The sequence below is a fragment of the Pteronotus mesoamericanus genome, unplaced genomic scaffold (genome assembly GCF_021234165.1).
Source record: "Pteronotus mesoamericanus isolate MK-2021 breed Mesoamerican mustached bat unplaced genomic scaffold, CSHL_Meso_final contig_163, whole genome shotgun sequence".
Lineage (NCBI taxonomy): Eukaryota > Metazoa > Chordata > Mammalia > Chiroptera > Mormoopidae > Pteronotus > Pteronotus mesoamericanus.
In genome coordinates, this window is record NW_026555064.1 from 15,738,993 (window position 1) to 15,756,122 (window position 17,130).

At 35.4% G+C, this 17,130-nt stretch overlaps 1 protein-coding gene across 3 annotated transcripts in view; it reads right to left on the minus strand.

The window, feature by feature from the left end:
• The window catches only part of LARP1B (La ribonucleoprotein 1B), a 70,026-nt gene that overhangs the window by 11,171 nt on the left and 41,725 nt on the right, over positions 1-17,130 (minus strand). The window contains exons 12-13 of one of the 3 annotated variants that reach the window (XM_054563280.1): positions 10,105-10,185; positions 9,097-9,220 (exon numbers count right to left, since the gene is read on the minus strand). The exons of 1 other annotated variant lie outside the window; for it this stretch is intronic. In XM_054563280.1, the coding sequence (XP_054419255.1) occupies positions 9,097-9,220; positions 10,105-10,185 (205 nt within the window). The remainder of the gene's footprint in view (positions 1-9,096; positions 9,221-10,104; positions 10,186-17,130) is intronic. One more of the 3 variants, XM_054563290.1, reaches the window with a different exon arrangement.

A 17,130-nucleotide genomic window follows, 5' to 3' on the forward strand; every position in this document is an offset into this window, starting at 1 on the left:
AACAAGGTCTGGAACACAAAGTATAACACAAGCCTGGGAAATCCTGAGCCAGGCAGCAATGAAGTTAAAAACGAAAATGCTAGCTTAGGTCATGAGGACACAATAGAAAACTTTAGGGGATTGCACCAGTAAAATGAAGTGATCTGGCCACTGAAAATAATGACTGCAATGAATTAAACATATCAAATAAATAAGCTCCGTAAGTTCATAATGGCACTTTAAACTGTAAAGGTTAAAGTTCATATTTGTAGGTTGCTGAGGCACTAACTCACTATTCTGAAAATTGCCCTTCCTTTCCTGTAAAAATTGAGCATCAGCGTAACCACAAAAAAACTGATTGAAGAATATTCTTTACAGAACTGAAGGTAAGAGATACAGAAGGAATGACAGAAAAGGAGTACTGAAAGTCCTCACTTGACATTATTGATAGGTTCTGCAACTTTAATCGAAACAACATATAACGAAACCAATTTTAGCAGAGGCTAGTTGATAAAAACAAGAGTTAAGTTCCTATGGCATCTCATCAACATTATAACAAAATGATGTTGAATGAAATGACATTATTCAAGGACCTGCTGTATATTGCAACTTAAATGAAATAGAAGATATAGGGAATATTCACAATGACTGCTTATGATCATTTGGTAAAATGTTGAAGGGAAATTCAATACCAAAGACATGACCCAGGAAAGAAATAATTGATAAGATGGGCTTCATTAAAATTAAAAATGTCTGCTCTGCAAACGGCTCTGTTAAGAGAATGTGAAGACAAGCCACAGAGAGAAAAATATTCACAAAAGACACAGCTGATAAAGCACCATTATCTGAAATAAACGAAGAACTATTAAAACTCAACAATAAAACAAACATCCCAATTTAAAAAAACCAAAGATCTGAACAGAAGACATCAAGATGGAAAATAAGCAATAAAAAGAAGTTCCACATCATATGTCATCAGAGAAATGTAAATTAACACGAGATACCACAACACACCTATTAGAATGGCCAAATTCCAGAACACTGACATCACCAAATGCTGGAGAGGATGTGGAACAATAGGAACAAACTTTCTTTCATTGGTGATGAGAATGCAAAATAGTACAGCCAGCACGGAAGAGTTTGGCAGTTTCTTAGCAAAACTAAACATACTCTTACTATTCAATTTAGTAATCGCCCTCCTTAGTACTTACCCAAAGGAGCCGAAAACTATGTCCACACAAACCCTGCACATGGACGTTTATAGCAGCTCTAGTCACAATTGTCCAAGCTTGGAAGCAACCAAGATGTCCTTCAGTAGGTAATAAATACATTGTGGTACATCCAGACAATGGAATATTATGCAGGGCTAAAAGAAAATGAGCTATCAAGCCATTAAAAAAAAAATGGAGGAGACTTAAATGCATATAACTAAGTGTAAGAATCTAATCTGAAAAGGCTACATACTGTATCGGTCCAACTATCCACCGTTCTGGAAATGGAAACTATGGACAGTAAAAAGATCTGTGATTGCCAGTGGTTGAGGGGAAGGAGGGATGAATAGACAAAACAGGGTTTTTTAAAAGGGCAGTGAAACTATTTTGAATGACAAGGATCATGGTAAATACATGCCATTATATTACATCGAAAACTCAAGGGATGTACACCACCAGGAGTGAAACCTATGGATACTACTAACTTAGAGTGAAAATGCTATGTATGATACTATAATAATGGGTACATGCCATGTAAATTTGTCCAAAGCCACAGAATGTACAACAGAGAGAAAACACTAATGTAGACTATGGACTTTGGGTGATTTTGACTTACCGATGTAGGTTCACTGATTTTAAGTCTGATGTAGAATGTTGCTATGGGGAAACACCCTTCACCAGATGGGTGATGGCCACACAAGCTGGGGACAGAGAGTACATGGGAAATCTCTGTGCCTTCATCTTAGTTTTGCTGTGTGGCCTAAAACTGACCTAAAACAAAAAGTCTTAAGAAAAAAAAGTTGAAGGGAAACTATGATGAATGGATCAGGCTGATCACATCCAAACCTAATAATCAATCAAAACAGGAGTAAAAGGGAGCCTGTAAGACATTGTGTGATACAATAGGCAGGAAACAACTTCTCTGAAGAGTCTAGCCAACAGAAAAAGAAAAATCCTGATTATACCATATCCTCTATTATCTAAGTAACAGTTCATAAGAAACAAAGGAAATAGACATATTAAATGATATGAGGATACAATGAAGTAAATCGTAAGAAATCCTATGCAAATTAACCTGTTTCTTTGACAAATCATTGGCACAGAAACACAAAAGAAGGGAAAATGATTATAGATTAAGAGTGACTTCATGGTCCTATCAATCAAATACAATGTGTGCACCTTGTTTGGGCTAGATTCAACCAATCTGGATATATTTCATACAAGCAGGGATAACCAAACATAAACTGGGTAGTAGATAATATTAAAAATTAATGCAAATTTTATGTGAAAATAATGGTATCATGAAAATTTATATATATATTAGTTTGCAACATGCAATGAATATTTATAGAACAAATGGTATGTTTGAGATTCATACAAAACAGATGAGGAACAAGGTACAGATGAGAAAAAGAATATGAAACGATTAACACTTGTTGAAATTAGGTGAGATAAGGACATGGGGGTTACAAAGCTCTCCCTGCTTTAATTTATATCTTGACACTTTCCTATCAAAAAGTACGATTTCAGTTTTGCATTTACGTTGTATCAGGTATAGCTTGGTGTGAATTTTACCCATCTTTAGAGTGAGTACTTCTGTTATCTCAAAAGAAATATTTTACAGAATTTTGACCGCATATCATAGACCAATTTACAGTATCTTGACATATCATCAAAAAGTAGTTGAGACAGTAACAGGTATAAAATATTTATAGATAAAAATTTAATTACTAGAAATGTAAGTAATTAAGAAACGTGAACATATTAAAGTTTTTTTTAATCAACTATAAGCCTCACATGGCATATGAACATCTAGATATTATAACTTTTTAATCAAAATCATGGGATATCTCTTGTACATGAATGTTCCAAATAGCATTTTTCAAAATAGTCAAAACAAGAAAAAATCCAAATATTCATCAACTAGATAAACAAAATGTGCCACATCCATGCTATAGAAAACTACTTAGCAATAAAAAGGAGCGAAGTACTGACATAAACCATGACATGGATTAACCTCAAAAATACATTTATTGAAAGAAGCCAGATACATGATTCCATTCATATAAAACCTCTAGGAAGCAGAAAAACATACACACAGAACACAGACCACTGGTGACTTCAGACTGGAGTTCAGTGTTGAGGCTGACTGCGAGGGATCACAAGGAAACTTTTTAGCAGGATGGAGCAATCCTAAAACTGAACTGTGGTGATGGTGCACAACTATACAAATTTACTGAAATGTATCAAGTTACACACTTAGTGTGGGCTAATTTTATGATATGTAAATTATGCCTCAATAAAGCTGTAAAAACCCTAGGCCATCTGCCCCTCAGGGAACCTCAATTGTGATTCTTTATTACACAGTTTCTGCTAAAAGTTTATCAGGGAAGTCTGATATTTCAGAGGACTAGGCTAAAGCAGTGATTTTCAAAGTGCATTTCCCACCAGTGGTATCAACATGACCTGGGAACTCGTGAGAAATGCATGCTCTTTGGTCCCACCTCCACTTACTAAACCAGAAACCCTGGGTACAGAGCCCTCTGATTCAACAAGCTTTACAGGTAAATCTGATACTTGCTAAAGTTTAAGACCTAGTGGACTAAGGGGCGTGCTAACTATTCTACTACTTAAAAGATTTTCCAGTCCTGGCTGGTGTGGTTCAGTGGACTGAATGCCAGCCTGCAAACCGAAAGGTCACTGGTTTGATTCCCAGTCAGGGCACGTGCCTGGGTTGTGGGCCAGGTCCCTGGCTGGGATGGGCAAGAGGCAACTGATCAATGTATCTCTCACACATGGATATTTCTTTCCCTCACTTTCTCCCTCCCTTCCCATCTCTTTATAAATAAACACAATCTTAAAAAAAAAAAAATTTCCAAAGCTTATTGCGACCAAATCAAATTGCACAATTGTATACCTGGGCCATATGAACTTTGCCCATAGTCCTCAATGGCTTTATAAACAGGAATTGCCTTTCTAAAACAGAACACAATAGTATGCTGTTTGTGTTCAATGAAGGCTGATAATAAAAATGCTACATGACAAATGACACTTTATTTTTTTAATAAATAAAATGCAAAAATTTCTGTAAATGCCACGTTAATATTTTTGGCTTTTCTGGTCATAAAGTCTCCGTTGAAACTGCTCAATCCTGCCATTGTAGCACAACTGTAAACCATATGTAAATGAAGGGTGTGGGTAGATTAGATAGACCATGATGTTCCAGTTTTTGCCTATGGATCATAATTTGCCAACCACTGAGCCAGAGTAGTCAGCAGTTATGGGTCCAAATAACAAATTTGCACTTTGTCTGCAAAAAAAAAGCCCCACACCAGGTGGGTTGAAAAACAGAATAAGCACTGCAGAAGAAAGAATAATCCACTTGAAGACAAAGGAGTAGAAATTACCCAAAACATAGAGAAAAAGAGACAAACAAAAAAAAGAACATCAGTGAGCTACAGGACAACTTCAAGTAGCCTAACATACTTGTAACTGGAGTCTTAAAAGAAGGCAAAAGAAAAAAGTACAAAAATATATATATTAAAAAAAATCAATGAATTGATTTATTTTTAAAAGCTTTATGTAATTTACATACCATACAATCCATTTATTTATATATTTATTTAATTTTTATCCTTACCCCAGGACATTTTTTTCATTACTTTTAGAGAGGAAGGAAGGAAGTAGGCGGGCGGGGGGGAGGGAGGGAGGAGGAGAGAGAGAGAGATTGGTATGAGAAAGAAACATAGATTGGTTGCCTCTCATTTGCACCCTGACCAGGGACCAAACCCACAACCGGGGTATGTGCCCTAACCAGGAATGTAACCTGTAACCTTTTGGTTTACGGGACAACACTCAAACCAACTGAGCCACACCAGCCAGGGCAAAATGTTATTTTAAAATAATGGCTGAAAGTTTTCCAAATGTGATTAAAAATACATAAACACAGTGATCCAAAACTAAAGTCTGAAGCACAAGAACATGAAGAAAATTACACAAAAGCAACCACAATTAAACTGCTTATAATAATAATGAGAAAATATTAAAAGGCGCCAGAATCAACAGCCTTTAACTAATCTGAACAAAGAAACAACTGGAAAAATTAACCTAGCCTCAGGAACCTGGAGGACAACCACAAAAGGTCTTAGGAGAGGAGAAAGTGTGCAGATTTAAAAACAATTTTTTTTTGAAGATGTAAGAGCTCAGAAACATCATACTCTAATTGCTGAAAACTTTAAAAATTCTTCCAAGTGGCTAGAGAAAAATAACTCATTTGTGTAAGGAAACAACCTGAATGATTACATTTTAAAAAAAATCAGAAACCACGGAGGCTCGAGAGAAGTGACTGACCATTTTTAAGTGCTCAGAGAAAAATGCTCTGTCTCCAGAGTTAAATCACCAGTGAAAACATCCTTTTGGAATGAAAGTGAAATAAAGACTTCATCAGATGAAGGACTAAGATAAATCGCAGCACAATTATTCTTAAAAAATTGCTAACGAAAATAACTCAAACAGAAGGAAATGAGACTAGCAGGAAATTCAGAATACCGCAAAACAGAGTAAGAACAATAGAAACAATAAAAAAATTTTAATATATAAGCATAAATATAAAATTTAAAATCTATATATTTAATAAATATGTATTAGACTATTCTCCTTTTAAGTTCTTTAAAACATACCAGATAATTAAAAGTCAAAAATATAACACTGTCTCATGGAATTGTCAATGTACATATATATTCCACTGAAATGATTATAGCACAAAAATACCTATATGGAAATAAGGTATCTATATTCCTATTGAAATAGTGAAATACCGATTCTAAATAAACTGTGAAAGTTAAGTGTGTATTCTGCAACCCCTAGAGCAACTACTAAAAAAATTATATGAAATGGATATATGGGGCCAAACTCACAATAGATAAATTAAAATAGAAATTAAAAAATTTACAGATTACCCAAAGAGGGCAGAAAAAGGGGAAAAAACAAAAAGCAGAGAATAAATAGAAAGTGAGTAGTGAATAGTGGATCTAAATCTAAACATATCAATAATTACATTAAGTATATGCAGTCTAAACACACCAAATTCAAAGACAGTCAGACTAAACTTAAAAAATAACCCAACTATATGTTCTCTATAATTAACTCACTTCAAAGATAATGAAATAGGTTAAAAGTAACAGGATAAAAAAATATATATATATACACCATACACCATAAAAAGAATAATCAAGAGAGAGCTGAAAAGGCTATATCAAAATCAGAAGAACTAGATTTCAGAGCAGAGAAAATGACCAGGAGAAAAGGACAGTTTATACTGATAAAAAGGTAAACTCGCTAAGAAGACACAGCAAACCTGAGGGTATTATACACCTAACAAAAGAGCTTCAAAGTAAAGCAAAAATGGCTGACCCTAAAGGAAAAATAGACATATTTACAGTTATAGCTGAAGACTTCAATGCCTCTCTCAGGAACAGAGGTAGCAGACAAAAAAATCAGCAGAGAATCATTAATACCACCAATCAACTGATTCTAATAGACATGTATAGAACAGTCAGTCCACTTAAAACAGCAGAATAAATATTCTTATTAAATGCACATGAAACATTCACCAAGAAAAAAACATATTGTGGGTCATAAAATAAACCTCAACAAATTTAAAGTAATTTAAATTATACAAAGCATGTTCTCTGATAATAATTGAATTAAACCATACATCATTAAGATTGGTTACAAAAAGACAGGAAATTTTCCAATTATTTGAAAATTAAACAACCTATTACTAAACAACCCATGGATCAAAGAGGAAGTTTTAAGAGAAATGAAAATATTTTGAAGGGAAGGAAAATTAAAATAAGACATATCAAAATCTGTGAAATGCAGTTAAAACAATGCTTAAAGGAAAATTGACATGATTAAATGCCTTTAACAAAAAAAGTCTCAAATCAATAATTTAAACGTCCCTCTGGCCAGTGTAGCTCAGTTGACTGGGCATTGTCCTGTAAAGCAAAAGGCCACCAGTTCAATTTCGGGTCAGGGTACAAGCCTGGGTTCAGTCCCTGGTTGGGGCGCCTACAACAGGCAACCAATGTTTCCCTCCCTTCCCCTCTATCTAAAAAATAAATAAATAGAATCTTTAAAAATATATCAGGAAAATATCCAAACAGAAAGAAATTAAAAACACTTCTAAATAACTGATGGGTAAAAGAAAAAATACACAATAATTTAGAAAATATTTGGAATTGAATGAAAATGAACACATACCAAAATCTGTGAGATGCTCCTAAAACAGTGCTTAAAATTTATAGCATTAATTGCTTATAACAGAAAAGAAGAAGGCTTAAATCAATGATCTAAGCTTCCGTCTTAAGAAACTAGAAAAGGAGTAGCAAAATAAACCCAAACCAAGCAGGAAGAGGTATTAAAGATGAGAGCTGAAAATAACACAACTGGGGAAAATAAAATATAGGGATCAATAAAAAGAAAAGCTTCCTTTAAAAATATGTATCAAATGCAAAAATTTGAGCCCCAATATGATTAAGACTTTGCATCAAAATAATACTTACAGAAAACTGAGGACCAGAAAACAGACTGAATGAACCCATGAGGATGCAATCAGTAAAATCCAGAATGTGAAAAATTCTACAGGATAAACAATCCTGTTCCTTCAACAATAAATTGCAGGGAAAAACAACAGTATAAACCTACGACTGAAAGAGCCATATCAACCTACTGCAATGTTTGGAACTTACATGGATACTAATCTTTTTTATAAAACGTGATGAATGAGGAAATTTGAAAATGAGTTATTTGATATTAAGAAATTACTGGGTTACTTATGTTAAAAGAGATAGTCCTAATATTTTAAAAGACATTTACAGAAATATTTAAGGACAAAAAATATGAATAATATGATTGGGAGTTTGCTTCAAAAGAATCAAGTGCGAGGTAAAGAGAAATGAGATGAAGCAAAACTGACTATAGTATGATAAAGTAGCTAATGATTAGGTAGTCTAAGTATATGGAGGTTTCTATATATAACTTGCTCTATTTTTGTATATGTTTGAAGATTTCCAAATTAAAAGCTTTTCTTTAACCTGAATTCAGAAAAGACTATAACAAAATCACTTACACTTGCCTGAAAAAGATTAATTTTGCGATCATTCCAAATGTACTTACATTTTTACACAAAGCTAACACCTTAAAACAAAAGAATGAGCTAGTAGTATATTCTTAAAAATCAGCAAGTCACTGAAAAATTTTCTTTAGTTCAAGAAGAAAAACATTCCCACAATCTCCAAATCAAGAGAGACACATAAAGAACCAACTGATTCTGTCTCCTTTTAAGTAAGCATCTGGGTGTGGTCTAGTGTTGTAACACATGGCTCCTATGTCACCTCTGTAACTACCCATCTATCCACCAAGAGTAAGGTGGGCGCCCAGGCGGGTGTGGTTAAGTTGGTTGGAGGGTCATCCCGTACACCAAAAGGTGAAGGGTTTGATCACCAGTCAGCGCACATGCCTAGGTTGTAGGTTTGACCCCTACTCAGGGTGTGTATGGGAGGCCACCAATAAATGTTTCTCACATTGATGTCTCTCTCTTTCCATTTCTCTCTAAAATCAATAAACATACCTGTCTTCATTAAACAAAAACAAACAAACAAAAAAAAGGTAGGATTCAAACTCTGTCCATTTACTACAAGCCTATCTTACCAATTTTACAATCTTCATTTTTACATCTCTATAATGTTTTGAAGTTCACCAAAAGATTAAAGAATTGAGTTTTAAAATTCTAGCCTTTTATCAGATACCTAAAGGTTTTCAATAAATAAAGGAGCAAACCTTAAAAATAATTAGAATTGCTTTAGTAGTATTCAGACACTTACACAAAAGCATATTTACATACCTTGCCTGGACTGCGAAGGTGCTACAGGAACTTCTTGGTTTGGCTCAAAAGGAAGTTCAGGTGTTAGGTTTTCAAACTGCTCTTTACTAATGAGATTTAGCTTCTTAAAGTTCTCAACTTCTTGCTGAAGTAGAATGGAGGAATCTAATTACTAAACTGGCTGACAGTGTAACCAACAGACAACAATTGATACCAATCTCAAAAAATGAGTTTTTAAAATAGATTAATTGCAACAGAATAAAAAAGATGTTCTAATAAAGAATCTAGCATTCCACTTAACAATATTCAGAGTCTAAAGAGCTACAGAGAACCCTGAAATATTAATATATTTTATAATTAAAATACATTATAAGAGCATACATTCTAATCATTATTTGCTGAGCATTGACACACTAGACCACTAGGGTATTATAACGGTTACTAAGTAGCCTAACACATGTTCCCCACTCATAAAGAATTTACAAGTTAGAAAGAAGGAAATGTAGTACATACAAAAATATTAGGCAGTACATGAAAAGTGATAACATTTGGCCTAAGAATTGAGATCAGGGAAGTATCACAGAAGAAATGAGACAAAAGCAGCTTTTGAAGAATGAGATTTTAGAGAAAAAGAAAAGCGTGCTAAATTAGGCAACGTGAGCAAGGATGAGAAGCTTGGCATAAGCAATCATTGATTAGAAGTAATCCAGTGAAAGAGAAAATCTGTGTAGACCCAGAGGCAAAAAGGCCTGCTAAGCTGGAGTAAGCTACTAGATTTTTAACACCTGGCCAAAAGTTTTCACTTTATTTTCTACCTATTTATTTTCAGGGAAACATGTAATAAAAGATAAATCTAGATGGCCCCAGAGATTCCGCTGCAAACCATTTTTATAAGGTGAGCTAGCAGCAAAGAGGTTCAGCAGGTCTGAGCTGTTAGTGCACAGGAAGCAACCCTGCCCCCCACCCCCCGCTTTAACTCTTGTTACACGGTCCCTTAGCTCTTCCCTGCCCTGACCTCCATGTACGTACAGCATCAGGGAGGTGGAGGCCATTCTCTACTGGAAGGCCACTCGGCCATGCTGTGTGAAGACCATCCACATCTGGCCTAAGCTGTGGAATAAAAAAAGAGAGGAGCTGCTTGCACTCTACTATTTCTTATAATTCCCCCCCACCCGAAAACCCTATGTCCCATCTACACCACTCAGTGCTAATGGGTCTATGACAGAGGGTTTAAGCAAGTTTTCTTTTAAAAAAGCAGGAGTTGTCAGCTGAAACAAATTAAATATTACAAAATGGTTGTAGTCCTTTGCTCTTAAGAGCTAATGGAACAATGTTTTCCTTCTGTCTTCAAACATGAATTGTTACTTGAGCTGTGACACAGTTTACTAGAGCCAGTTCACATTCAAACTAGGAGCTGTCTTCTTCTTATAAAAACGCCTTAAATGATTACTTCATTTCTTAACTTGTTTACCAAAATTACTTTCCTAAAAGTCTTCAATAAGCTCTTTGAGCTAATTCAGAATCCTTACTCCTCACTGTCCCTTAATCTTGCTACAGAGCTTGCTATTAGTGACTCTCACTTCAGTAAACATTTATGTTTATCACATGCCAGAGATAAATAACATAGCTTTTACTCTGATGGAAACACCAACGGTATGTTTGTTTTCAACTTTTAAAATTAATTCATTAAGATAATACATATACACAGAAGCATGCACACACTAGAGAAGTGCATAAATCGTAAGTATACACCTCCACGCGTAGTCAAAAGTGACTGTGTGACCAGCATTCAGGTGAAGATATTACTAGCACCCTAGAAGTATACTTCCTGTCCCTTCCCGTCACTATTCTCCCACTCTCCCTAAGGATAAGCAGTATGTTGACTCCAACACTATAGGTTCATTTTGCCTGTTTTTGAAATGTATAAAAATGCAATCATGATGAATGACTTAGTTTATGTAAAATTATCTTTATGAGATTCACTCACAGGGGTGTCCAACTGGTGGCCCACAGGCCACATGAGGCCCTGGATGGCTATGAATGCAACCCAATACAAAATCAAAAATTTACTTAAAACATTGAGATTTTTTTTGTTTTCATTAGTGTTTGTATATTTAATGTGTTGACCAAGACATGTGTTCTTCTTCCAGTGTGGCCCAAAGACACCAAAAGGTTGGACACCCTTGCATAGTTTATGGTTCTACAGAATAGTTAAGAAACTTGGCTAAAATAGACATAAGTGCATGCAATGTCTGCAGAATGCACATTTATCCTTATCTCACACAACACACACACACACACACACACACACACACACACAAACTCGAAATGTATTGTAGTTCTAAATGTGAAAGTCAAAATAAATTTCTAGAAGATACTACACCTCCATGATATTTAAGTAGGGAAGGGCTATTGAACAAAACAAACAAACAAACAAACAAAGAAACAGAATAAGGGAAATGATTGACAAAAATGTGAACAAATTTCTTTTCACCAAAAGACAGTGTAAGATTGAAAAGGCAAGTTATGCAGTTGACATTCTTACAAATCAGTAAGAGAAAGAAATTCTATAAAAATGAGCAATAGAATTGAATAGTCACCTCACAAGAGAAGCTATCCAGATAAAATATATTAAATATATAATATTTTCACCATTATTAGTAATCAGAGAGATACCAATTAAAACCACAATGAGGTAACACATTTACCAGAGTGGCTATATATTTAAAATTTTGGATTTTTTGAGATAATTATAGGGAACATATTCCCTAGGATGTATAAATGATCAAATTTAATAAATATTAAACTGTTTTAAAAGAAGATTGTATCCATTTAAGCAGTGGAATCTGTGGATCAAAGCACTGTGAAGTCCTTGGCTGAAGGCTGAGCCACATGCTTGGAGGACAAGCTCCCCTGTGCCATATCCAAAAGTGGCTGCTATGGGGCTGAGCTGAAGAAACACACTAAACGTCCAACAGGGTTGCAAGATGGAGCATCCTGACCCAGAATACAATAGAAACCTCTTGTTAACCATGCATTGAAACCCAGATATGATTTAAAATTTAGGCCATGCTATAGAATAAGGCCATCATCCTATAGTAAGACATAATTTAGATTCCCTAGCAAAGCCTAACACAAAACCTGACAAGATGTTGAGAGGGACAGAGTCTTTTAGTTGTCAAGTCTTTACAACCCTATGAGGTAGAGAGGACAAGAATGATCCCCATTAAATGACGTTCAGAGAAGATACTTTTTGGTCCAAAATTGCACTTAGTGGAACTTGCACATGGGCTGACTCCTGGTCAGGAATAGGCCCCAGCTTTGCCAAAAGAGTTCTCAACTTGGTGTTCTTCTCTGGTGAGGTGAGGGGGAACTTTGGGTACTCTCTTCTTGCCAAATCAGTTAGTTGCCACTGTGTCTGCCTGCCAGGTGATGATGTGGCATCTCCTGGTGAATTTGTACATCATTTTCATTTATGTACCAAAGACTCTGCACAAGTTCCTCTCACCGTCTGCAACAAAAGGACCTGCCTTCATTTGTAAAGGGAGACGCAGCAGGAAACAAATGCAGACAGCACCTGTGCACATCGGTAAGGGGGATGCAGCAGAAGACAGCAACATGGTCAGCAAAGTCAGAGTGGGTAACAGTCCTCTGGTCTCCCAAGACTTAAGGGCTCCGCAAACTCCAAAACACTGCCCAGGTCAAGGCAGAAGAGAGAGAGCCCACCTCCAGTGTAGCCTCCCAATAATGTGCCTCTAGATAGCCTGGACCACCCAGCAGCTGGAGATGTTTTCTCATGCAATACAAAGCCAATAAATCCAAGGAGAACTCTGGGACTTGACACTTAAACCACAGGCGGTAGCTTCACGTAATACTCCAAGGACCAGACAAAAGCTGCACACTGCGTAAGAGCAGATGCTGAGCCTGAAGATGAGGTTAACTGCCTGACCACTGAATTCAGAAGCACCCAAGTTGAAGGTTTTTTTTTTACCTGAAATTCTGAGGAGGGGAAAAACCCTGAGTGCATCTGGGTTTCCACACAAGCAACTTGGACAGAGGATACAATGACTAAGGAACTGGTTGTAATGGTTTCTCTCCCTGGTTCTGCAGATTCAAACTGAAAGTTTCTACTTATGGGGAGGTATCTGGAGAAAGGGACTTGGCAATTCCTGGGCCTCACAAGCCCAGAGGCGGCCCAGCAATATGAGTGATAAGATGCAGAGGCCCAGCATCCCTGGGATGGAAGTCCTATAGGCATATTCTCAGTTAATAGAGCCTTCAACACCGTACAGGTTCCTAACACCCTCTGCCCCCCCACCCCCGAGAAGACCACTGGACAGGAAGACAACTGGGTACAAAAACACAAAGACAGGTTCAACCTACCTTGACTTTAGCCCAAGGAGCAACAACCCTGAAGCTTCTAGAAGTAAGTCGGCTTCAGCTTGCTCCTTCTAGTCCCACATAGCCCCGTTCATGCTAGTTTTCAGTATTGCTATGATATGTGTCATACAGGAGACTGTGTTAAGCGTACATGGGCAGCAACTACTAGAAACACAACACTGTTAAGCATATTAGAACCCCTGCGTGTCCTACTCCTTTCCCTCAAAACCACCCCAAACCTGACTTGCGGTCATCATTCCTGGTTTTTCTTTGTATTACCTTCTATATATGTATATAGTTCTGAAGAACACATTGTTTGATTTGACATATTCTTAAGCTTTATGGAATCATACTCTGTATGTAACCTTATTTAACTTCTTGCACTCTGCACTGTTTTCTAGATTCATTAGTAAAGATGTGCATAGCTGTCATTCATTTTCACCAGTATATAATAGCACATTACTATACCACAACATATCCAGCCAAAATGAATGACATTTGGTTATTTCCAATTTGTGAATTAATGAACAATTCTGTTATATTGTTATATTATTTTTTTTAAATTTTTTATTGTTGTTCAATGTTATATATTATTTCTGATGAAGAACACTTTTAAGTTCCTCTAGGGCAGTGCTGTCAAATATATACATAATGAGAAGCACAATTTTAAATTTTCCAGTAGCTACACTAAAAAGTTTTAAAAAGATGAAATTTTAGTATTTCATTTAACCAAATATATTGTTTCCATATATAGTAATGATAAAAATTGAGATTTTATATTCTTTGTTTCTTACGAAGTCCTTCGAAATCCATATTGCACATTAGAGCACATTGCATTTTAGTCCAGGCACATTTTGAGGGTGCAATAACCACATGTGGTTAATGGCTACCATGTCTAAACAATGCAACTCAAGAGCATATTACTGAGCAGAGATGGTGAGCACAGGGTATGGTTTACATTTTTTATTCCCACACAGGTTAATAAAATTCTTGTTCCAAATACTCTCAGGCACTTCTGGCTGATATTTTAACCTTGCTTATGTGAGTTTTATAAAATAGTTCATTAAAACTCTTAATTGCACCTTCTTGATTAATGCTAAATACTTTTTCATGGTTTCAATAATTTGGATTTCTGCTTTTGTAAAATGCTTGTTCATGCCTTATAACAAGTTTTTTTTTTTTACTGAAATCTTATTAATTTGTACTTCTTTATATACAAATTAGTGCTTCAACACCCACAAATTGTTAATAGAAAACAACTTTGTGCACTATGTGTCCACTTTTTTTTTATGTTTAATGAAAAATACTTTATGGTGCATTTTTTATCTTGCCCTTTAAGATTATGCTTTTTTGTCCACTTAAAAAATGTTCCCCACTCTAAGATCATGAACATCTTTAGCTGTTATCCCTTGACACTACAAGGCAGAGATCTATAATTTTGCCTCTTCCCTACACAACTTTTCCAGAACCATGTATTCAATATTAAAAACCAGATCTTCTCTTTGATCAGCAATTCCACCTGTTATTTACCAAGCATGCATATATACATACAACTGTTTCTGGTTTTCCTATACCATTCATACAGTCTACCTTATACCTTTACTCTGCAAAAAAAGTTGTTGTGCCTTTAGGAGTGTGAGGAGTTTCTTTTCCCTTCCATTTCCATATAAATTTTGGAAATCAGCTTATCAAACTCTTAAGAGTTGAGGGAGGGAGGGAGGGAGAGAGGGAGGGGGCAAGGGAAAGTGGTGGGGGGAAGGCAGAGACAAATAAATGTAATTGAAAAAATAATTAAACAAAAACCAAATCTGTTAAAATATTTACTGGAATTGGAGTTTTGAATCAATTTGAGGAAAACTACCCTCTTTACCACAAACATTTTTATATTTTTCTCCCTATTTATGTCTTTACTAACACCTTTCAATTATTATAATACTCTCCTTAAAAGTGTACTATATCCTTTTAAAGATCTACCCCTGGGGTAGGCGGAAGTGCCCCTCATATATGTCCAGATCCCAACTCCTATAACTGTGACTACATTAAATACATGGCATGAAAGGATTTTGCAGTAAGTATTTCTAATAAGTGGCCTTAAGATAGGGATCTTACTGTGGATTATGCAGAGACCTTTCTCCAACCTCAGGCATAAGAGATGCAGAAGCAAATGTCAGAAAGATGCAAAGCAGGGCTCCTCCACCAGTTCTTGCTGATTTAAAGACTGAAATTTCACCTAGAATGCAGGTGGCCTAGAGGGGCGGGGAGGCTCCAGACAACCATAAAGAAAAATGAGACATCAACTCTACCTGTAGCCATAAAAAACTGAATTCTGCAAACGAGAATGATCTTGGAAGTGATTCCCCCATAAAACCTATAGTAACAGCCCAGGCAGGAACACCCGCATTTCAGTTTTGTGCACCCAGAGTAGAGAAACCAGCTGACCTTACCTGGACTACACACCTACAAAAATTAACAGTAAATCTGTTCTTTTAAGATGACAAATATGTGGCAATTTCTTATGGCAGCCATAGAAAATACACAGATTTTTACTATTGTTTTCCATTATTAGAAATAGTATCTTTTAAGATCTTATTTTCTAACTCCTGCTTAGTACAATTTCCTGAATTTAAAATAATTACCTAGAAAACTTATTAAGCATTTACTAATTCTAATCAGTCACCTGTAAGATACTTTAGGATTTTCTATTGATGTAAGTTTTTACTTCTTCCTTTCAAGCTCTTATCTTTTTGTGTTACTGGTCTAACAAAGATATTCAATATATTAGAAAGATTTGACAGCGATGACAAGATTAGCTACATTTCACCATTCAGAATGTCCTGTTTGTTTTGTTTGGGATTTTGCAGAAACACTTTATAAAACTAAACATATTCGCTTTTATTCCTATGTTGCTAAAATCTCATGTATGCATGTTGACTTTATCAAATGAGTTTTCTGCATTTATTAAAGTGATTATAACCTTTCTTCAATCTGTTCATAATTGTATTGACCAATTTTTTTTTAATGTTTATGGACGCTTTATTCAGATGGCTGGCAATCTGAGAAGACAGTGGGTTTGTACCCTAACAGACCATCTTTGTATTGACTGACTTTTCTAATGTACAACTTGCATTATTGGAACAAAAACTTGGTTACTTATTTTAAAAAAAAATACAGTGCTGATCTTGTTGCTAATATTGTTTTACAGTATTTGTACCTAGGATTACCTGTAATGCTTGATTCTCATGAACTGCTCATTCATGTTCTCTTATCAGTATAAAGGTTATATTCTTCTCATAAAATTAGTCAGGTATTCCCTCTTTTCTCCTCACTCATTCAATAGCTATTTGAGTCCTTATTATTAGCTTTATTCACTGGAAATATTTGTGCATGGCTACACTTATTCCGATATTTAGAACTTGCTAATAAAGCCAGTTATCTTCAGGCTTAAAGATTTTAAAAAATTGTTTAAAGCAACTATTTTCCAGTCAGTTTATTAAGTTATATATGTCTAGAAAAGTTTCCTATCTAAATGTTCAAATTATTGGTCTAAAATACTTTTAAAATTTTATCATCAGTAATTGCATTCTATTTTCATTGCAGAGATAATGTGTATTTTCCTTTTTGTCCTAAATTTTAGTATTTTCAATGAATTAAGTGTTGGTATGATTAATCCTCTAC